General features: G+C 36.3%; 1 protein-coding gene across 1 annotated transcript in view; it reads left to right on the top strand.

Annotated features, from left to right (window-relative positions):
* VWA8 (von Willebrand factor A domain containing 8) overlaps positions 1-23740 on the top strand; it is a gene marked incomplete at its 5' end in the record, with an annotated part of 367871 nt that overhangs the window by 195741 nt on the left and 148390 nt on the right. The window contains 5 exons of the mRNA XM_082676017.1: positions 9548-9623; positions 11674-11809; positions 14142-14261; positions 17245-17450; positions 18969-19120. Of these exons, the coding sequence (XP_082532143.1) occupies positions 9548-9623; positions 11674-11809; positions 14142-14261; positions 17245-17450; positions 18969-19120 (690 nt within the window). The remainder of the gene's footprint in view (positions 1-9547; positions 9624-11673; positions 11810-14141; positions 14262-17244; positions 17451-18968; positions 19121-23740) is intronic.

The raw sequence follows: 23740 nt of genomic DNA, 5'->3' as shown, positions 1-23740 counted from the left end.
GCCTAGTGAGGGGACAGTCATAGAAATGTTACCAAGCAAGGGCTCTCTGCCCAATGTACATAGAAGCCAATACCAGGGCTCAAATCTGTCTCCCCAGTCTGGGGTTCAGTCAAACCTTCATGAGTTAGGTGAGGAGGGTTGGTATGCAGAATCACTGGCAGGGCACGTTCTGATTGGAGGGCTTTGGAAAGTGGCCATTTGTGGTTAGGTGTGGTAAAGGGGGCTTCAGCACTGGGTCTTCCTGGACGATGGACCCTTCGCCTCTGAAAGGGATCCCGTGTTCAGGTTCTGGTCATGTCCTGGTCCTTTGGTTCCATGGCCAGGGGAAGGGGTGGGTAGAAATTTTGGTTCTAGGTGTTACTTGAGGACAAAATTTTCTCCTCTGTGCATGCTTGGCCTGCATGACTTGCAGTTTTGTTCTGCTGTCTTTGAAAAGTAATTCAGTAACTTGTTAGAAACAGGATAGGGCCAGTTTGGGCTGGTTCTGCGGTTACCTGAACAACTAAAATGTTTCATGAGTGTAAAATGCTTTCTATGGGCCAGTAGTTCAACTGGGAGTATAGACGTGAGAAATACTTAATGCTTCAAAGAGGAGGCAGTATTTGAGTTGAGCCTTTAAGGAACGGGCCTTAACAGTTTGTCAGGTAAAGTGGGGAGAAGGGAAGAAAGAACTTCCCAGGAAAAGTGCACACAACTGGGCACAGTGCTTAAGGAATTACCAGCAACTCAGGGCAGCCTAGGGTACGTGACTGGAGTAGCTGACTGGAGTGCACCCATTTCAACAAACGTTGTTGAACACCAAGTAGATGCTGCTCACTTTTCTAGCATGAGTGACTGCAGCAGGAACAAAAGAGCTAAAAACCCCAGGTTTCATATTTATATTCTAGTTGCTAGTGAGAGAGAACACTAGCAAAAGTATGTAGTCTGTCCGGAGCCTGTGCTCCGCAACGGGAGAGGCCACAACAGTGAGAGGCCTGCGTACCACAAAAGAAAAAAAAAAAAAAAAATGTAGTCTGTCAGATGGTAGGTGCCATGGGGAAAATAAAGCAGGGAGGGGGGGCAGAGTGAGGTGTATAATTTTCATAGGTTGACCAGGGAAGGCCTCCCTGAGAAGTTGACTTTTGAGTAGCCCTGATGGATAGTAGCCTATTTCCAGCCTTTTGCGCCTATAAACATGCCTTTTATGTTTTAAGTTTTATCTGTGTATTAAGTACTCTTTTTCAGGTTTTCGAGATCCTCTGGCTAACCTTGAATCAATAGCAATAACACCTAAACTCAAGTGAGAGAACAGGACAAATGGACCACACCTTCATTTTCATCCTGAAAGAGTAGAAGAGATTTGCCCGGGAGACGGGAGAACTTTTCAAGTCCCAAGGTGACCTGAGCTGCTGCTATTTTGAAAAGGTGCAGTAGTTGAGATGCCCAGCAGCACCAGTCAGAAAATGCTGCCCGTAATGCCTCAGCCTCACGTGGGAGGCTCTCCACAGTGATGATCCTGACACAGTTCATAACGCAGTGAAAACAGCATTTGCCATTTCATACCCACTCATTTATTTCATTTGTGGTTCAAGGAGCGTGCTCGATACCGGAAGAGAAAAAGCGGCCAGAGACTGAACTGGCTGAGCAATGTCAGCCGTCTTCCACTCACCCCGGTGTCCTAGACAGCAGCTCTTTGTTGCTGTCTTCCTAACGATGTCTTACACGCGTTTGTATTGGAACAGCTAGGTGTATTATGGAATGGCATTCAAAATCTCCATCAAATTTTAAGGAAAAAAAGGGAGATGGCGAAGAAACGTGCTAGAGGACTGCTCTGTCCTCTGCCCTCTGACTCCTCAGAGGTGTTTGTTCCTTCTCCTCTGCCATTAAAATCACACTGGAAAATAGGCTGGGGTTGAAATGAACTCTTTAACTTCCGTTGCCAAAAGCAATATATATTATTTTTCTTACGATTCAGCAGTGTCTTCCTTTAAGAACACCTATCATAAAAACTTAGTAAAATAGGTATATTACAGAAAACTTAAACATCGATTTCCTTTAAGTTAAGAGTTCTCCAAATAGAATGCTCATTTACATACTGTTTTCTGTTTGACTCAAGTGGTTCAAGTGTGATAAATAAACCAGAGCACTGGGAATTGTTTCAAGTTGATGAACAACCAGAAATTAGGATAAAATAATTCATGGATTATAGTATGCCGAATACTATTATGGTAATACAAAATGCAATTTACATAGTAAATTTTAAGCTGTAAGTATCGCACAGGAGGTGTATTTTGGGTTATTAACCATCAGAGGCATGCCTGACCAGTTTCATGGAGAGCTGGTGGACTTAGGTCTTCTCTGACTTAAATAGTTGAAGGCTGGGCTTCCCTGGTGGCGCAGTGGTTGAGAGCCCGCCTGCCGATGCAGAGGACGCGAGTTCGTGCCCTGGTCTCGGAAAATCCCACATGCCGCGGAGTGGCTGGGCCCGTGAGCCATGGCCGCTGAGCCTGCGCGGCCGGAGCCTGTGCTCCGCAACGGGAGAGGCAAGAAGAGTGAGAGGCCCGCGTACCGCAAAAAAAAAAAAAAAAAAAATAGTCGAAGGCTGTTTATCATTTGTCTTAGTGATCAAAAATACTTATTTTAACTTTATTTTGAATTGCCTGTGGTAAAACATCTTTTGATATTTAATTTCATGCAAGATCCAGTTTCTGCTGTGTCAAAGGTGGCACATTATTAGTATGGTAAGATAAGTTTACTTAAATATATTACGAATTTAAGCTCAGCAAAGGAAGGAATGTTTACTTTCACAGATACTTATCCATCTTATCTAAAGCAGTGCCCATTAATAGATGTCCAGTAAATATTTATTGAATGAATAATTATGGTATATCCTGATATGAAAATGTATTCACTTAATTTTTGACTCTATCAAACTTTTATATTGTTACCCAATTAACGAGGCATTTAAAAATATAAATTACTAGATACTATATTTTCTTTTTCTTTTCGCGGTACGTGGGCCTCTCACTGCTGTGGCCTCTCCCGTTGCGGAGCACAGGCTCTGGACGCACAGGCCCACCGGCCATGGCTCACGGGCCCAGCCGCTCCACGGCATGTGGGATACTCCCGGACCGGGGCACGAACCTGTGTCCCCTGCATCGGCAGGTGGACTCCTAACCACTGCGCCACCAGGGAAGCCCGATACTATATTTTCTGATAAAGATTTATCCAGTGGATACAATATTCACCCGCCTCACACTCTGGTTTCTTCTGTGTGTGCATCTTTGTACACTCATTTAGTTTTGTACTTTAATCTTCATCTCATTTTATTCCTTTTCAAAAACTGTTTAGAAAATGGCTTATTTAATGTCAGAGGAAAAGTTAAGTAAGAGGCATGCATATTGTTTTTCTTTTTTTGTCTGGTAAAGGGGAAATGAAGTTCCTACAAAGAAATTAGGTCATTTTGAGTCCCTAAAATTTACCAAGCCAGAAAGCTAGTTTTCAGAGTAAAGACAAAAGATCCTGTGTTTAATATTCTATCTTATTATATTTATTTTTAAAGACTAGACAACTTATAAAATGTTCAGATTTTGTTAAAGTATTTGATTATCAGCGTGGCTTTGAATATTGGAGGAATTTCTTTTTTAATAAGTATTACTATATTGCTAGGAGACGTGGTAAGGAGGGTAAGTAGATTTTGAAAACTATTTTGAAAATTTTAGCTTCCATCAGATGACTGTTTTGCTGTGGCTATTTTCTACCTGCTGTTCCCAGAAGATCCTACCTCTGGAGAGCAAAGTGCTGCACCACAGTAGAATTCCTTCCATAAATACTATCCCCCTAATGTCTTCCTTCCTTTTCTGGTTTGTTAGCATTTTATGCATCTGGACATAGTGATGAGTGATTGACAACTAAATAAACTATCTGTCCTCCAAAACAAGTATTTTAAGAGCTGGAGTCACTTTGGCAGAAAAAATATTTTGTTTATCTTACTAAAAGGACTTTTCCCTCACAGCATTCAAAGCACATATAATAATAATGTCTCTCTCACTTTTATCTTTCTTACTTTTTACTCTACTGTATTTCCTCATATGTTCTATTTTGATTCCCTCTGTAGAGATGAGTCATCTTGGGTTTCAAGAGTTTAAGTGATTGGGACTTCCCTGGCAGTTCAGTGGTTGAGACTTCACCTTCCAATGCAGGGGCTGTGGGTTCGATCCTTGGTCAGGGAGCTAAGATCCCACATGCCTCACGGCCAAAAAACCAAAACATAAAACAGAAGCAATATTGTAACAAACTCAATGAAGACTTTAAAAATGGTCCACATCAAAAAAAAAAAAAAAGTAAAATCTTAAAAAAAAAAGAACTTAAGTGATTGACCAAACTAGGAGGACTCAGAATTAGGCCAGTGCTGGTTTTCAACTAACACTGCAATAATCATAGTTAATTTTTATCTTCCTTTTTTTGTAGTGTATGGCAACACTGCTTATATTAATGACTGTTTCTGTTTGAGAACTCAGGGAAGTTTCTTCCCCAACATGGCAAAATAAATATGTCTTTCATAGGCAAGGTAGGAAGGGAGTGTTCAGAGAGCCCAGAATATTTGTAAACATTAATTTATTCTCATATTTAATTAATTCTCAAATTTGTTTGCATCCCCTGTGTCTAAGTACCACTCTCTCTTTTATTAGTGATAATTATTAGTAGTACATCTTATCTTTATTTCATTGCTTGCTTTAAAATAAGCCTTGTGGAAGTGATGTTCTTGTTTATTCCATGACTTCTTCACTTGAAAATATCCTTCAACAGCACTTCTCAAGTAATGGTATGGTTGTATCTTATTTGTGAAAATTACCGTTTAATTCTATTTTTATAGATGATTTTTATAATCATCCCACTTTTTAAAATATTGAGCAAATATTTGTTAAGTGCCTCCTAAGTGCCATATTCTATCTTTCCTTTCTCATGCTTGGCTTATAATAATGAGTGGACTGTTACTGTAGCCATCTCTATTTTAATGAACTACAAAGTTAGAGAAGATTTCTATTAGCTATTTAAAACTCTTGTGTGTCTTTTTTCTTCCGTCACCCTTGTGTTTAACTATTATTGTTTTTCTAAAAGACAGCTAACCATAAACCAATTTAAATGCAACTTACTAAAATATTATCCTCAGAGTAAACATTGCTATTTTGAGATCTTTTGCTCCTCAATAAATTCGAAGATATTAGCTTAATGTACCTTTATACGCAACGTTGCGAGAACGGATTGTGCTTGCTCTCCAGAGGCCAATTTTCTTTCCTTAGTTTAATAAAAACCTGGTCTTTATTCAATCTAATTACTTTTTATTGCATCTGGAATCATTTTAAATTACTATTGAAACATTAATAACTCCAACTTAAAAAAAAAACTTTAAAATCACAGAGTTAAAAGAAGACTAGAGTTTAGCACCATATTTCTTTGAGTAGCCCCTTTATTGACACAGGCTTTAATTGATGGACTGCTTTAGTTTGTAAGAGAGTAAGAAGTGAGAACAATTGGTGCTAACATAAATGTCAGCAATTAGCTGAACATTCTAATTAATTCCTCAAGCATTGCTGATAACTGTTATGTACTGGAAAGACATCCCTTTATTAAACTGTAGGCTAAGGAAATGTTACTAAGATGTGTTTTCTTCTCCTCAGTATTGTTGAAATTGTTGAGTCTATTTCAACTTTTATGAGTTTATGTTTCAAAGCTGTTATTGAGAGGAACAAATCATAATAGAATTGAAATTGTAACAAATAAAATATTCTCTTAGGGTCGTTGCTTATTTGTGTGGAGAATAAATATCTTTTGATCCAAGATGCTCCTAAATACAAAGCAATGATTTTAATCAAATATTTTCTGAAAAAGAATCATTATATTGTCTTTACGAGTCAATTCACATGCTACTGTGACAATAGCCATCTGATCATTTACTTTGTTGAAGTTTATAATATTGTAAGATACCTTGGAAAAGCAAGCTTTTTTCTTGTTGTATGAAGTACTAATCAGAAGATAGTGGGTTCTTTTTTTTTTTTTTTTTTTTTTGTGAGGTATGCGGGCCTCTCACTGTTGTGGCCTCTCCCGTTGCAGAGCACAGGCTCCGGACGCACAGGCTCAGCGGCCATGGCTCATGGGCCCAGCCGCTCCGCGGCATGTGGGATCTTCCCGGACCGGGGCACAAACCCGTGTCCCCTGCATCGGCAGGCGGACTCTCAACCACTGTGCCACCAGGGAAGCCCAGTGGGTTATTTTCTACTCTTATATAATAAGGGACTTACATATAAGCCAATCCATTTTTTAAAAGTTGAATGTAATTTTACATATTTTGCTAGCCTTTGCAGTCCTTTGATATATAAGACAAAGGACCAATAATAAGAATAGAACAAAGCCACTTTTTTCCTTTAAGCTCCTCTTTCTCATAGCCTACTCCACTGAAACCCATGATTCCCATTGGTATTTATCCTCATTTGTTGTCCTTTTTGGGAATCATCTGTTTTACGCTTGTTCTCTCAAACCTATGGTTTTTATTTCTAACACAAAAGTCTTTTGAGAAATCTAATTTGGCAAATTGTATGCTATCAGAATTCAAGTGTTATAGAACAATTTCATTTGCCTTTTTAAAATTGGAATTCAGCTTGAATTTCCTGTTCTTAATCTGCTATGAAGCACTCTAATTATTAGGGTAATGGCTGAATTTCCTTTCTACTGACAATGATACAAGAGTTCCTTTTTCCATTTCAGTTCTGGGGGGTGTCATGTTGTTGCCCATTAAATATATGACAGCTGAGGTGTGAAATTCACTATGTTGCTGTAAAAAATCTGTGTGAACATGTCTCTTTCTCTTCCTCACTTACCCCCTTCTGTATTGCCAGGATATTAACAGTGAATTTAAGTGATATTCATTAAACTCTGTTCTTATTTGTTTAAAACCCTAAAAAAAATTTAGCAGACTAGAGCATAAAGTATATCCTACAGTAAATTTATGAGACCCAGGGATACAAAAAATGGATGTGTGACTATATATCATTATATTGCATAAGAAACATTTTAGTCATACTAAAGTTGATAATCACCAATACATGTCACAATATATTTTCACTTTCCTTTAACATCCCTCAAGGCTTTATTTTAGATACATTTCAATTTGAAAGTTAGTGAAGATAAAAGAATAATGTTGAATTCTTTATAAAGTGTAGTGCTAAGGCTATAGCAAACAGTAGATCACCAGACAGGCACCAGGCCCATGAGAGCCGGTATGAGGCTGGGAGCTTGGAACAGAGGTCAGGAATGGCAATAGGCCAGACCTCCAGGGAATAAATTGAAGAAACCAATCACTGTTTAGTCAAGTTAGAGGGAGAAGCCTTTCAACCTAGGTGCAAAAAAAGTCAGGTAGTCTAGAAATTGTAAATGTCAATAATCGTACTGCCAACATACTTGCTCAAGCCCTGGTAAATGAGAACTCTGATGCAGAAGTTTCCTGCTACAGTAATAAGTGTAAATCCAACTCAATTTGAAATCCATGATGGATGTAGACCATCTCCCCCTCCGTCCCCTGACTAGTCAATCCCAAGTGTACGTCTCAACATGACTGTACCTTCTGATATACACTCATAAGTGAATTAGGAAGATTCCTTACCTTAGAGTCAGCCTTAGTCTAACCCAACGTTTATTAAAGTGGGTTCTGTAGTTCCAGATTCTCTGTTAAAAAAAAAAGAGTTCCATGATCCAATATATTTTGAAGTCCATATACTGTATGTTGCACTTTTAACTGTTAACATTTTTGTTCATTTCATTCATGGATTCATTTATTCAACAAAGATTTATTAAATTCATCCTGTGAGTCAGACATCCACTAGATGCTGGGGACAGGATGAGGAATAAGGTAGGTATGGTCTACACTCTGAAATCTTAACAGTCTGAGTAGAACGACAGATAGTAAAAATAAGCAACTACGATATAGTGTGGTAAGGACTGAAATAGGGGTGACCCAGGACTCAAAGGGAACATACAGCAAAGCCACCTAATTGGTCTAAAAAGGGTCCACAGGGGCTTTCTAAGAAGTATCATCTGTGCTAAAAACCTGAAGGTCAAGTAGAAGTTACACAGGAAAGGAACTTTTAGTCACAGCAGCAGCAGTAATGATCACAACAAATAGATAAAGCTGGCATGTCATTTTACTCTTTCTCTCTGCCATATATTGTGCTAGATACTTTCCCAAGCGTTCTATCAGTGATATTTCTGGGTAGGTTTTATTATTTACTCAAAATCATCTAGTTAATAAGTGGCAAGAACTAGAATTTGAATCCCGTATGGTCTGACTCCAAAGGGTTTTTTCCGCTCCTCCGCAAACTGCCTTTCAATGCAATTAACTGATTTTGATTAAATTTGTTCTGCTAAGGCAAAAAATGACTTGAGTGATATCTTAAGTTTGCTTTATCAGTGATTGTCATGTAGTATTTATTAGGTTTTTTTTAATAGAATCACATTTTATATTTTAATAGTTGTGATAAAATTTAGCATTTGGGTAGAAGTCTCAGAAGTATATTATGGCACTGAGGTCTGAAGTTCACATTCCAGATAGTATCTTACACAGAGAAGGTCCTCAAAACAACACGGTGGTGACATCACATTTTACGTTGAATAAGTGGTAGCGTAGTTTGAAAAGATAAGTTTGAACTCTTGTAAAGAAAGATGCTACTCACATTTTGGAAGTAATTTAATTCTCTGTACGACATGATCAGGATGGCCGTAGGATTTTTTATTTTTTAGATAGAGTATATGCAGAAGGTGAAGATATGAAATCGATCTCCTTAAAAAATGTCTGCACCTACCTATAACCAACAGCCTATATACACACATTTTTGGCAAGAATATTCATAGGTGATGTGAACTTCATATCTCATCATGTGTGGAGGTGCATAACATCAAGATAACTCACTATTAGTACTTTTGAAAATCCTGATCTAAAGGAGAGTCAGGTAAATAGTAGTAGGTAGAATTAAGAAAGTAAAATGGATTGCCCTAATCCTAGCAGAAATGTTCAAAATCCCATGGTTCCTGGAGTGAGGTGAGACAGTCTTGCTTTTGCACCTAGTGATGGCAGATTGGGCCAGAAAGTGTAATTCACAGACCTGCTATAATTGGCCACGCCAGCATGCCAGTCATCACCAAACTCACCATCAAAATTATTTTTAACGAATCTAAATATTGTATATAAAATACAAATATATTTTTTAAAATTTCTCCTTTTCACCTTCAGGGAGTTATATGAGGAGTGAAATGGTCACAAGGGAAATTACTGGAAGAAAAAAGAGAAGTAAAAAACCTGGATAATCTGTAAACTTGGATTAATTCCCAAACTGTTGTAATTTATATTGACATCAACAAAATACTATTGCTGACTGGAATTTCATTTGCTTTTTTATTCATCTTAGGGAAAGCTGGATGGGGGTGAAAAAAGAAATGCTCTTGTGTTCTATTTTATTCGTGATCAAATGTCAGTTTATTTCCTTACTTACTATAAAATGTGTTGGTTTAACTTTAGGGACACCACGGTCCAGACCCTTACTCTTCAGCCTTCTGTTAAAGATGGACTTATTGTGTATGAAGACTCACCTTTGGTTAGTAATACAATTATATGAATATTCTCAAATGTATTTTTTTGAATGATAATTATATTTCAGCCTTTGAGGGTGAGAAATCTCCCATTGGTTCCAATATGTTTCAGTCTTAACTGGAAAACACTCATTCATATGTCATTAGGAGAATGGATATTTGAATGCAAATTACTGGGAAAATAACATGTTTTCTTATTCTGTTCTTCTCTCTCCAGAGTGAGAGATTTTGATATCCTCTAATGATTACTTTTCTATTCCAGAATTTTGAAAAAAGAAAGAAGTTTGCTGTTTTCAGATGTACAGACTTCGAAATTAGATAATGCTTCTAGAATGTTTTAAAAAATGATTTTAATTAATAAAATATTCACCCAATGTTTTAGGCAGCTGAGAAGATCATTCCTCAGCGTCTCACATAAGATGCAAAGAAATCTGGCCTGCCAGGCACACCTCTCTGTGTAGATAACTCCTCGGCAGCAATGGCACAAATAAGCCACCATGAGAACCTCTGTGGTCCAGACCCCAGCGATGGGAGTCTTTAGGACCTCCTGCCTGAATTCAGCCAGATTAGAACCGACTTTTCTGTGAACAAAGATGTGAAGGCTGGAGTTAGGAGTAGAAGCTACACGTTTTCTCTCTTTTTTTAAATTCAGCTTATTTTTACGCTAAAATTAAAAGGAAAAATCCTTATTCATTTATTAGAATATGTAATAAAATATTTGTGGTAGAGAGAATCATCTGTGTCTTGATCTATATTTCCTTAAAATTATTTGCCAAAATTATGTAATGATAAAAGTTTATGATATGGTCCATTTTATATTTCTTACTATGTAAAAAAATAATCTTTGGGTTTACATTGAAATTCATTGACTATCACCTCCTATGCACTCTTTATTTTATTTTTTTTTTAATTTTTGGCCATGCCGCTCAGCTTGCAGGATCTCAGTTCCGTGACCAGGGATTTAACCCGGGCCATGGCAATGAAAGTACCAGGTCCTAATCACGAGGCCACCGGGAAACTCCCTCCTATCCACTCTCTAAAAATGTTTTTAAGGATTTTTCCGAACTTTTACCTTTCTTCTAATAATGTCACCACTTAGTCATCTAAGACCTGGAACTCTTTCTTATTTTTCCTTTCACTTCTTCCCATCTGATCAGTAGCCAAGGCTATAGATTATCCCTCTGGAAAACTCTTCAGATCAATATGATGCTTTTTATTTCCATTTTTCTCCCATGCCTCCTTCCCTAAAATCAGGTCCTCACACCACTGTTTTACCAAATTGTTATGGTACTCCCCTTTTAGTCTATTCCGCATATTTCTACAGGATTAAATGTACTAACGTGTAGCTCCAAACTCCATTGTTATCATGTCTGAACTCATAAATCTTTAATTACATCCTATTATTTAGTGAGATCAAGCACGTATTTTTTGGTCTGGCAGGCAACTTTTTAGTAGTAGAGACCCAATCTACCCTTTCAGATCCTATTCTGTCTTTTCTTACATTTAACGTCTGCTTCAGCCAAGATAGATATTCATATTCACTCTTCCCTCAGTGGGCTGCAGGATTTCTTGAGTTTGGCCATTGATTTTCTTTGTCTTGACTACCCATCTCCTCACCATACATACTGATCTCATCTCTTAAAATCATACACTCTTTTAGAGCCATCACAAGTGCAACGTTCTGATATCCAGTATTGATTGTGATGTCTCACTCCTCTTAACCCCCATGGCACTTTAATTTCCCTATTCGTTATACTTGTTTTAATACTCCCCTACCCTGGGGTGTGAAATGTTGTGAATTCCGCCAGCATAGGGATAATTATGAAGCTGAAGGAAAGTAAAGTGCTTACTGCAGAGTTAGCCGTTTAGTAACTATGAGAAGCTTTTGGTAGAGATCCATAAATTTTGTTTCCGGCTCTGCTACAGACAGTTTTGTGATAGTGTATTTATAACTTACATAAAACCACCTATTATAAATCCAAATCAATGAGTGATGACATTTTTAAAACGTTTGCTTTCATTTTTTTGTTTATGGTAAATGTTCTGTCTTCAAAGGTTAAAGCAGTAAAATTGGGTCATGTTCTGGTAGTAGATGAAGCAGACAAAGCCCCAACAAATGTCACCTGTATTTTAAAAACTCTAGTAGAAAATGGAGAAATGATTCTAGCAGATGGAAGGCGCATTGTTGCAAGTGAGTATAAAAAAGCAACTTTTCTTTCAGTATATGCAATTTTTACATCTCTGGTATCAAATCACACACTTGGCTGGCTATTTATCTGCAAACAAGCACAAGTTAATGTAAGTCAAGTTGTCTGTATTGACAGTTATTTGTAAAATTCAATATGTCTGAATCTAGCTTTGTCAGTTTCACTTTCGTATAGCCAGAGAGCATCTTTGAGCATTTCAATCGTAGTTTTAGGACAAATCGGCTTCATAGTTTTTCTACTCTGAGAATACAAACATATAATCCTTTGTATACTCATCTCAATTATTTGTGTGCAATTTATTTTCTTTCATTGTTATCTGGAATTTTTAAAGCTCTATCACATTTCTGTTACTCATAATATTAAAATTAATGTTATTAGCTCAGTATAATTAGAAAAAAATTGCTGGGCATTTTATATCTATCATATATATGTATGAATATATCGGTGTGTATACATATATTACACACACATACCAGCTTCAGGAAGAAGTTAGTTATTCTCTGTTTTGGAGTATCTTCCTCCTTTTATTTTATTTTTGTTGTTGTTGTTAGGGGAGATGTACATAGATAAATCTCATAAGTCTGTTTAAGCTACAAGGAAAAATTGTCTAATGCAATGTGAGAACATTTTCTGGTTTCTAATACAAAATTTTTGTGTCATGAAAAGACTTGAAGATCTATAACTAGCCATTAAAAATATACAGTCAATAGTAAGGAACCAAACAAGTTGAGACTAATAACTGAAATCTTCAATATTCAAAGAGAGTATAAACAGAAGACTCCATAAAAATGTACAAGTGCATCACCACAGAGACTTCTTCTTGGGCACTGTCATTGCAAGACTGCTGTTTCTAAGCCTAGGAAACTCAGCACTAATAAAAGTATTCTAACATTTCAGTGTCACAATGAATTTATGGGAAAAAATGAGAATTTGACTTAAACAGCCTGATTACTATCTTTTAGAAAGATCATTCAGACTCTTAAGATTAGAATGCTTCCTGCCCTTTTTAGAGGCATTACGAGGACAGTGAAATGGAAAGCAAGAAAGAATCGCTGAAACAAACTTATAGTTAAACAGTGACTATGTCCTGGTAACCCTTTACATTTTTTTAATATATTTTTGAAGGATAGTCTACAAGCAAAGGAGTCATCATAATTCTTAAATTCAAGTTTGATTGTAGATGACATTTTAAACACGAGCAACTGAAGCTCTTTCGAACATGGTTTCATAAAGCATCACTTCTACGGCTATGTTTCTCATTTTCTTTGCCTTTTAAAATTTTCATGTTTTATTGCTATTTTTATTTTAGTTAACTAATTAAGTAAATTTTGTGTGTGACCGCATACCCTTGTATTTACCACTACTGAAATTAGTGGAGATCAAACGTTAAAACTAATGGTGGTATTAGCATGTGAATATATGGCACGTTGGAAGGTTACTTTTTGGTATCATAAAAAAATACAAGTATAAGTTCTCACAGACTCATCTCAGGTAAAACTCCAGGTGTTTCACAACTATCATTTCTTAAAGATGGACAGCCTAAGGCTAAGATTTAAATAAACCCAGATGACAGGTATTTCTTCTTAAAATAACCATAATAAAGTTTTTACTATCTTAAATTATTGTTTGGCCCAGCAGTTCTATCTGAAATGTACATCAGCAAGTAGTTTATAATATTCACTTCCTTTAATACCTTAAACGTTTGCACGAAGAAAGTTCCAGTCAACTTGAAATTATGTATTTTAAGAACTATGGTAGAATCCCTTGAATGGAAATTAATCACCTTTGCTCTAATGAATTGACTAGGTGGTCAAGACCTTTATTCTATGTGGTTAAGTTTCAGGGTGCGTAATCTAAACAGGAATTCCTCCTTAGCTACAGAATGAAGGCTTTATGCAAAGTGATGCAGCTGCTGATTGGATAACAACTAAAGGGTGTTTGGATTATCCTTTGCGTATTCTTTGGATTATCTATTGGAATAGATTCTTTTTTTTAAAGGAATAATAGCATCTCAAGCCAAGTTTTAAGTACCATAAGACAACATTTAGACAAGTTTGCTTTTTAGACATGCATTTAATTTACATAAAAATGCAAGTTCCCGTATGGTTTAGTATACACTTTATCAGTATTCTGTTGCTAAGCAAACTTTCTCAAAAATGTTTTTGTTTTCTGCAGCCAAATTGTTACAGCCAGATTTCTTAGAGTTGTTTTACCATTGAACAGTATGACTACTTATGTGATTTTAAAGGCTGTAACTTGATACTCTTAAGAATTATTAAATATCTATAAAGAATAAATAGAAATTATGTTTTTCAGATTCTGCATTAGTCAATGGAAGAGAAAATGTTGTTGTGATCCATCCTGACTTTAGGATGATCGTTCTGGCCAACAGACCTGGATTTCCTTTCCTAGGCAATGATTTCTTCGGCACCTTAGGTACAAAGAATCTTGATAATAATAATAAAAACAATAGCAATAACAGTAAAAATATTGTCTTAGTAACAATACTGTAATGGCTATCACTGAATGCTATCATGTGCTGTCATCATCACAGCCACCTTGTGAGAGTATGTGTTATCCCCATTTTAGAGAAAGAGAGTATCATATTCAGAGAGATTTTTTTTTTTAACGTCTTTATTGGGGTATAATTGCTTTACAATGGTGTGTTAGTTTCTGCTTTATAACAAAGTGAATCAGTTATACATATACATATGTTCCCATATGTCTTCCCTCTTGCGTCTCCCTCCCTCCCACCCTCCCTATTCCACCCCTCCAGGCTGTCACAAAGCACCGAGCCAGAGCCAATATCCCTGTGCCATGCGGCTGCTTCCCACTAGCTATCTACCTTACTACGTTTGTTAGTGTGTATATGTCCATGACAGAGAGATTCTTTTTTTAGGGTCACTCAGATAAGTATTAGAATGGCTTCATATCTATGTGTTTTCTTACACAACTAAACTATACTTTGTTATTTAGGGCCTCTTAGAGTAAAACACAAAATAAGGAACGGTTTTTAGTGTTTGGTTTTCATCATATCCCCCTATGAAAAGGTTTGAGGCCAGCTCTGGGGAGACTGATTCTCATTGATTGGAGAGGCCCTGGGATAAACTGAAGCATCAGGAGCCTTTAAGAATAGCTTCGTTTCTCTGTGGCAAGTAGGTAATTCTGGATACTGGGCATTCCATACTCAACGTGAAGCGAGCTCAGTCTCCTAGTAGGATTTTTCTTTTTTTAAACATCTTTGTTGCAGTATAATTGCTTTACAATGGTGTGTTAGTTTCTGCTGTATAACAAAGTGAATCATCTATACATATACATATATCCCCATATCTCCTCCCTCTTGCATCTCCCTCCCACCCTCCCTATCCCACCCCTCTAGGTGGACACAAAGCTACGAGCTGATCTCCCTGTGCTATGCGGCTGCTTCCCACTAGCTATCTGTTTTACATTTGGTAGTGTATGTATGTCCATGGCACTTTTTGATCTAGCAATTCCACATAAGGAATTTAACTAGGGATATTCCCCGTGCAATGATTAAAGTACAAGGATAGGCAATATAGCATTGTTTATAGTAGCATAAAAAAGGAAAAAGAAGAAAACAACCCACATGTCTATCCAAATGGGACTGAATGAAGAAATTCTGTTATATCCACACAGTAGATTACTGTGCAGCTGTTACAAACAAATGGGATAACTTTGCTCATGCTGATACCAAACAAAATCCTGGAAATATATTAAGTGAAACAATAAGAACGGCGTGTGTAGTAGTCGACCATTTGAATTAATAGAGACTAACAGGCAAGGGGGATATGTTACATGAATATGCTCGACACGCGTAGAACTTCTCCAGAGGCACACTCGTCTCTTACATCCTCTTACCTTGCTGACCTTGCTTCCTGCTCTGCTCTGTGCTGCTCTCCTCAGCACTCACCCTCTTCCAGCCGCTCTGCTCTCCTGCCTCCTGAACAGGCCAGCTGTGCTCGCCTAGGGCCTTTGCGTTAGCTTTAACTGCCATGCTGTTCCCTCATATATCTGCATTTGCCCAATTGTCACCTTCTCAGTGCGGCCTACCTGACTGACTTCCCCCACCATCACCATTTCTGATGTCCTATAGTGTGCTTTTCCTTTTTTCCTTGAAGCATACAGTTTCTAACATTTGTAATTATTGTTTATTGTCTCCCCATGCCAGAATATAGGCTGCACGAGGACAGGGCTTTTTGTGTTTTTGATCTCTGAGTTATATAAAGTACGTAGAGTATTACTTGGCACATGGAAGGCATTTAACACTTATTTGATGAATGAATGAATAAGGGTTCAAATATAGTTTTATATTAGTGTTACATTTGATTTTCAGCAAAAAAGACAAAAGCTGTTCTTCACATTTGTATTTGAATGGGTTTAGCTTATGAGATACAAGCAGGAAGGTGTCATGGTTGCATTTTATTCAGTTGCTTTCATGAATATATGATAACAATAAAATAATGATTTGAGTGGTTTCTAAGTCAAAGTAAGTTCTAAATATCCTTTCTTTCTAAAATGAACATACCGAATAATGCAAATCTATTTACTTTAACTTCCTTTGGCCCCTTGTCCTTTGGCGTATGAATCACAATTATGTGAACATTTATATGAGAAATTCATTTCTCTAGAGCATAGATTATATTTTCTAGTATGTTCTCAGTTTTCTAAATTATGGATGAAATATTTTGTGTTTCTACATTCCTTTTTCTTGATTTTAATTTAGACATTGTCTCTGCAGGTTTACTTTTCCAAAACCTACTTCTAAAGTATATTCTAGCAATCTGCACAAGATATAAATTGTTTAGAGAGTGATGATACTAATTCCCCCTTTTTTAGTATACATGAAGAGACATGCGTATATGTATATAATTTCTGAAGATATTCATCATGTGTTAAAGTTAAAAATGCAGGCTCAGAACCATATGAGGAGTATTTTCCAATTAATGGAAAAAGAATAAATTATCAAAACTATATATGTTTGTATGTATGCATTTTAAAATATACTAATATGTATGGAAAAATGAAGACACTGAACTATTAACACTGGGTGCCTATGGGGGAAGGAGTGAGATTAGCAGAGACACGAGAGGACTTCTTTTTTGCTCTTTGTATTTGAATATCTCCCAGTGAAATTGTGTTCAAGTATTATACAATTTTTAACAAAAATAAATCTATGTAGAATAAACCACACATCAGTCAGTGTCATTTTCTTTTGCTTTAGTTATTTGCCTTTTTCTCTATACCTATTTTTGGACAGGCTTTCTGTGCAGTTTTACACACTTAAAAATAGAAGTGCTTTGGTGAGCAACCCATGGCTCTTTTAACGACCATTCTATATTTCCTATGGCATTATAATGGATTAGTTGCACGCTGAATGTGAATCTTTTTTCTCTCGTAGGTGATATTTTTAGCTGCCATGCAGTTGATAATCCCAAACCCCACTCGGAGCTCAAGATGCTCAGGCAGTATGGCCCCAATGTGCCCGAGCCCATCCTTCAGAAGCTCGTGGCTGCCTTTGGAGAGCTGAGGAGTTTAGCTGACGAGGGCATTATTAACTATCCGTATTCTACCAGAGAAGTTGTCAACATAGTCAAGCATTTACAGGTATGGCACACGCCTACGCTAAAAGTTTAAAAGAAGCCGTCAATCTTGTTTTTTTAGACTGCCTAATTTATACAAAGTCTTTCCATTTCTCTATAATTCTGATTCAAGTGATATAATATGAAATGTCTGTAATCTAAATGAACATTTTCTGTTTAACCTTTGAATTGACTTTGGCAAGGTTCTGTGCCACGGCCATTACCAAGGAGCTAGGAACTTTGGTGGAGGTTTTTTGCGGGGGTTGTGGCGGGGCGGGCGTGGGAAGACAGGAGAGTGAGACAGCGGGGAAACTTTACTACTGTTTGACTTTATACAACAAGCATATGGTATCTGAGTGAAAAATATTTTCATTTTGAAAAAAAAGACTTGGAGATAAAAAACAGACTGGGAACTAACAGTATTGATTACATACCTGTAAATACTGTGAGAAAATTTTATAAGATAGAGTAAGTGGGCAGGAGAATGGAATTCCTTATAGCCATTTGTGATGCATAGCCCACCTCGGTAAAGAAGACAAAAAGCCCATGTAGATTCTACTTTTATAGCAAATAATGGTTTCCAAGCTAACAGTCACAACCTAATTGACTCTTGACCTCTGCTCCATCCCCATCCTCCAAGGAAAACATAGAAAGGAAAATAGAAAGCTTTGTTCTGCCTGTAAAACCATGATAAGTCCAGCTCAGATCCCAGCGCCTAAAGAAAATCAAGACAGAGGCAATAAAGCACCCAGACGACCCCACCAGTGTGAAGTTAGCTGTTAGTAGTACTTGTTTTCTTCCCTCTGCTCTTCCCTATTTCTCTATTCTCTGTACTTTTTACATTCTTCTTCCCTTCTTTTCTTGCTCCTTTATCTTTTTTTTTCATTTAGTCATAACTTGTGACTTTTCTAAATACTTCTGTATAGATATTCAACACTCTGCTTTATTTATTTTTTTATTTTTATTTTTTTCTGCGGTCTGCGGGCCTGTTCCGTTGCGGAGCACAGGCTCCGGACGCGCAGGCTCAGCGGCCATGGGTCACGGGCCCAGCCGCTCCGCGGCATGTGGGATCTTCCCGGACCGGGGCACGAACCCGTGTCCCCTGCATCGGCAGGCAGACTCTCAACCACTGCGCCACCAGGGAAGCCCCACTCTGCTTTATTTAAGTAGCATTTTTAAGTTTGGTCAATCCAGTACTCATTTTAAAAGCAGGAGATTTCAGAAAGTGGTGGAAGTCACCAAACACCAGGATCTGAGTACCGATTTAACATTTGAGACAAAGAACTGTTCCTCCTCAAATTCTGATATTTATTTAAAAAGAAAAATATTAAGTCATCAGAGCAAACCTTCAAAGAGAAAAATATTCCTCCTGTCTATAAAATATTCCTCCTATCAGTATTTATTATCTGACAAGGCTAGTAAAGAAAGGTCTGGTAAAGTTCATTTGATCCTTATTGTTCTGTCAGTTTGGGAAATCTTTATAAGACCGTGTATTTTATCACATGGTAATAAGGGAATTTTTTTTTTTTTTTTTTGAATACAGAAATTTCCCGCTGAAGGTCTCTCCAGTGTGGTTAGGAATGTGTTTGACTTTGATTCCTACAACAACGACATGCGGGAGATTTTGATTAACACTTTACACAAATACGGGATACCTATTGGAGCAAAACCTACCAGTGTGCAGCTGGCAAAGGAGTAAGGCAAATACTGATAAAGTACTCTTGAGTGTTACTGTTCTGGTTCTCAAATACTGATTATTCTGAATCTACTGTCATACGCTACTAAACTGAGTTGGTGTGGAAATTACTTTCCATGAGTAAGCGCTTCAGATATATGTTGCTATTTGCTGGCTGGATTCAGTTAAATAGCATTATTTATAGGTCTGTAAATTGAGAACTTCAGTTATTTCGAATGTCCCATGAGTAGATGTAATGTAATCAAATAAAGGGAAATATTTGTTTCTTTACAGCCTCTGTCCTTTTGTTGAATTCCTATGACTCTCATTTTTTCCTAATCTAGTGCAAACTCATTGTACAAACATGAAAGCTACATGAAGAGATAATATGTATTTAGTTAAGATGTTCTTATTTATGTCACCATATATTTTTCTGTTATGATAGTTTTCTAAATTTATAATCATATTAACTTGAAATTTTGGGGTTACTTATTTCAGCCTGACAGATGAGAGAGGCAGGGAAAACAAGTGAGTTTTGTTTCGTGTGGGCTAGTTGCCTGCCTTTTATTTTGTAATAACAGGCTACGTGCTTAACAAAGAATCTTGCAAATATGATGTTGTTGACCAGAAAGATAATTGACAGTATTTATTAGTAGGGAAATTAAGTCAGTGCAAATTCACTAGAAAACAGTTTTAAATATGCATAACTTATTGATAATGCATCTAATGCTGTTTTTGTCTATAAGAAAGTCAATTATCATAAATTCCCAAGGGACAAAAATTACCTTTAAGTTATTATATAACTGTCATCTCATATAGGAGGAACTCTCTACCTTTCTCAGGAAAAATTTGTTAAATATAAATTAATGATTAATCCAGCTATATATGTATATGTGTGTATATATATACACACATATACATATATATTCTAAGTGTTTACATCATCATTATTTATTCTGTTAAGTTATTATAAAACTTGTTAGAATATATGCCAATAAAAATAGTTAAAGCTTTAACAATTTCTTCAAGGATGTCTTAAAGAGAAACAAATATTTCCCTTTAGTGGTAAAAGAGCAAGATGGAGTTATGTTAGAAATTATCAGTGAATTGGTTTATATTATTAATAAGTTAGTAAATTTTCTTTTAGAGAAGAGTGATTTGGTGTCAGTTGCTAATATATACACTTTTCTGTGAAATACTATTTTGCTGATTGATTACCAGTATTTATGGGCATTTTGAAACTAGTTTGGTAATTTAATGGGTATGGCTTATCTTCTATATTAGAGAGTTCAAGAAATGTCTTTGATATGCAAACTTCTATTCGTACTCATGTTTTTTACTTCCTTTTTATAAATTATATCTTTAGTTTCAATTGGAAATAAGATGATTTTTATTACCATGAACACATTTATATAGAGTTCTAACTTCATGGAAACCAGGCTTGTGATTTTAAAATAATTTTTTTGGTACTCTTGTACAACTTGAAATAAAAATTCAAATACATATTAGTTGGTAAGATCAATCAAAAGAAAATTGTTGGCAATTTAAGTTTTAAGGAAGACAGATAAAATGATTTAACTTATCCATTACTGTCTCCAGTTCTAAACTGAAAAATTCTTGCCATGGCTTGTTCATTGTTGCCATGGCAAGTTAATTACAGCTCTAGTACTTACTTATGAGTGGAAGCAAAAGTACATTGAGCCTGGAAACAAGATGGTCATGCCTAAGACCAGGATGGAAAGAACTAGTTGTCCACCCACTCTGTATAGCTAAAAATAGACTTGTAGCCCATGTGGGGGATGTGTGAGTTTTCCTTCAGGGTGGAGATAGTACTAGACTACGATTTGCACATTCAAAGCGTTTTTTCCTCACCTGTAAATTGCAATGACTTGAGCAGCTCAAAAGTAGTGATGTTTTATTACCCTTTAGTGAAATCCACAGGTTCCATATGTTTTATGTCTATCGAATTATCAGCCTTGTACTTTGAGAGGGCAGCATGGTAAAGTGAACAAAGCAATGTCCTGGGAATTCAGCAGTTAGTCACATGTTCAACCTGTATGTCTGGGTCAGACATGAAGAAACAGATTTTACCCTGTTTGTAAAATTGAGAGCATTTTATTCTAGATAGCATAACCATATACCTTTTCACCTAATTAATACATTTTTTAGAATGAAAGGGCACTATTAATAATAACTCTGTAAAAAGAGACGTACAATAAGACTGTCCTAGTGAGGCCAGAATATATTTTCATCTTTATAAGGTTAATAAGGTTCATTCCTATTCTGACATCCTTTGCATTTTAATATAATCTTAATTTTCTCTCATCTGCAAAAACAAAAACAAATTAAAAAGAAGTGGTACCAACACTTTCTGTTTCCCCCCTAGAGTAGCACAGTTAATAGTAATCACATAGACCTCTGAAGATTTAAAGTTGTCCTCATGCAGTCTTATGATTTGCTTTGACTTTTCCATACCTTTTGCTAAACCTTCTACTTCACTAGACCTTTTGCTAAATCAGTGCTTTGAGGGTGCTCCTGCCCATCTCTGGAGATCCTATGTTACTGAAGAAGATCCACATTGGATTTCTGTCCCCAAGGAAGAAGGACCAAATGTTTTCATTACTATTAATATCCTGTTGCCCGGAATGAAAAATTGTTGCTGTTAATTTTCTTGTTCTCTAATCCAATCTTTATTCGATAGGAGCAAAATTACATTGAATCCCGAATAAGATGGTCACATTCACACACAAGAGAGGGATGGAGAAGTAATTGACCATCCACTGCATATACGTAAAAAGAGATGTAAGACAGATGTTGTAGAAGAGGGAAGTTTTCATGTGTCTTCTACAGCACCTTCCTCCTCAGCTGAAATCAGAATATACTTTGGCTGTTTGGTGATGTCCCATTAGTGCTCTTTAGTGAAATTCCTAAGAGAGATCCTGTCACTTTCCCTTTTATTCTCCTAAATAGTGCAGTGATGCTACCTATCCCATAGGTCTCTGTACATTTTTTTTTAAAAGGCCTATTGTGATATTATGAGAGGAACAGGATTTATCTTATTTACTAAACCTTTGCTAAACCTGGTACTTGCAGGCTGCATCATACTGGGCTGTTATCTTACCTTGCTTGATTGAGCCATAATGCAGCTCTTCTTCCTGATCTGTTGAATAAATAGATTCCGCATCTTAGTATTGGGATCAGAATTGGCTCCCTAGACACCCACATTGCATTTGCCCTTTTCCACTAGTACTTCCTGAGGTTTTTCTGTTGTTTCCTTTTAAGTTTTGAATACACAGGAAAGGATATGCCAGAGAGATGGCAAACATAATGAAAAGAAGGAGGCACACTGGGAGAAATTTAGGCAGAAATAGGAGGATTTAGCTTAAACTCTGAGCTCTTAAAAAAATAATCTGAGCTTTTGAGTTTCAAATGTCATTATTGGGGAAAAAGATACACATACACATACGTACATATATATGTATAATTAAGTGCAAACATCCAACCAAAGGCATATAGATTATCTGCTATAGTAGATACAGATCTACATTTCAAAGCAACGTTTGCTTGTTTTACCCTCAAATGAGCTTTTATTTTTTTAAAGTTTCTTTTATTTGGGAATAAACATACTGCTGGCACATTAGCACTTCCAAATATAAAAGTGTGTTTCAGAGTAATTTATGAACTCTAACATGCTAGGGAAACATTTGTTTTAAAGGAAGAAAAAGTCCTTTATTTTGGTACATCCATTTTTAAGAGACTTACACAATATTTTATCTTAATAAATGTAATATTATTATTGCATTTTATAGATAAGGAATTTGAGGAACAGAGAGGTTACATCACTTGCCTAAGGTTGGAAAGCTGATCGGGGCAGAGCTATAATATACATAATTTTAATTCCAATTCTAAGGACAGATATAAGCAGATCCATATGCAGATTGTAGGCAGTTTCTAAATCAGAGTTATTCTTTGGATACTGAAAATTAAAAATAGCTTTGGTTTAAAAGGACCCTAGGATTTTCGATAATCAACTTGGAAGTCATCATTGACCAAGATGTCATACGTGTAATAGACATATGCTTATCCTTCAGAGAGTTGTGATAGATTCACATTTGGGGGGTTTAGCCATATTTCACAATGACAAGTAAGTCGAAAAGCAGGTTAATATAGACTTTTGGCATAACAAAAATCATTCTAAAGACTCTTCATCCCCAATTAAGCTTTCCTTTTATTTTTTTTTAAATAATGGAGGTTCATGAAGTAAAACACAAGGTAATTCATTTCGAAAAATAAAAACTCTAGAAAACTTTATTTGGCTACTATATATAAGAAGCATACTAGCCATCATTCCTTCCTGATTTGGAACACAAGAGGAATTTATTGAACCTTCTCAAACGTTGTAGTCATATTTACATAAATCAAACATACAGAGAAATTATCTCTACCCTCTGAATTTTAGCTTCATGTATTTTTCTCTCCCTGTCTTCCCTAGGAGACACACATAATCTATAAAATATTTAAATGATCATCCTTCTTGATCCACATTCTTTGTCCTCAACCCTATTGATTTTTTTTAATGCTGCTTAGTTGATTCTTTTTTTTTTTTAATAAATGTATTTATTTATTTATTTTTGGCTGCG

Source organism: Grampus griseus, assembly GCF_964374135.1.
Source record: "Grampus griseus genome assembly, chromosome: 18".
In the NCBI taxonomy this organism is placed as follows: Eukaryota; Metazoa; Chordata; class Mammalia; order Artiodactyla; family Delphinidae; genus Grampus; species Grampus griseus.
The sequence above is the reverse complement of the archived record's forward strand: the minus strand, read 5'-3'. Positions and strand labels throughout refer to the sequence as shown.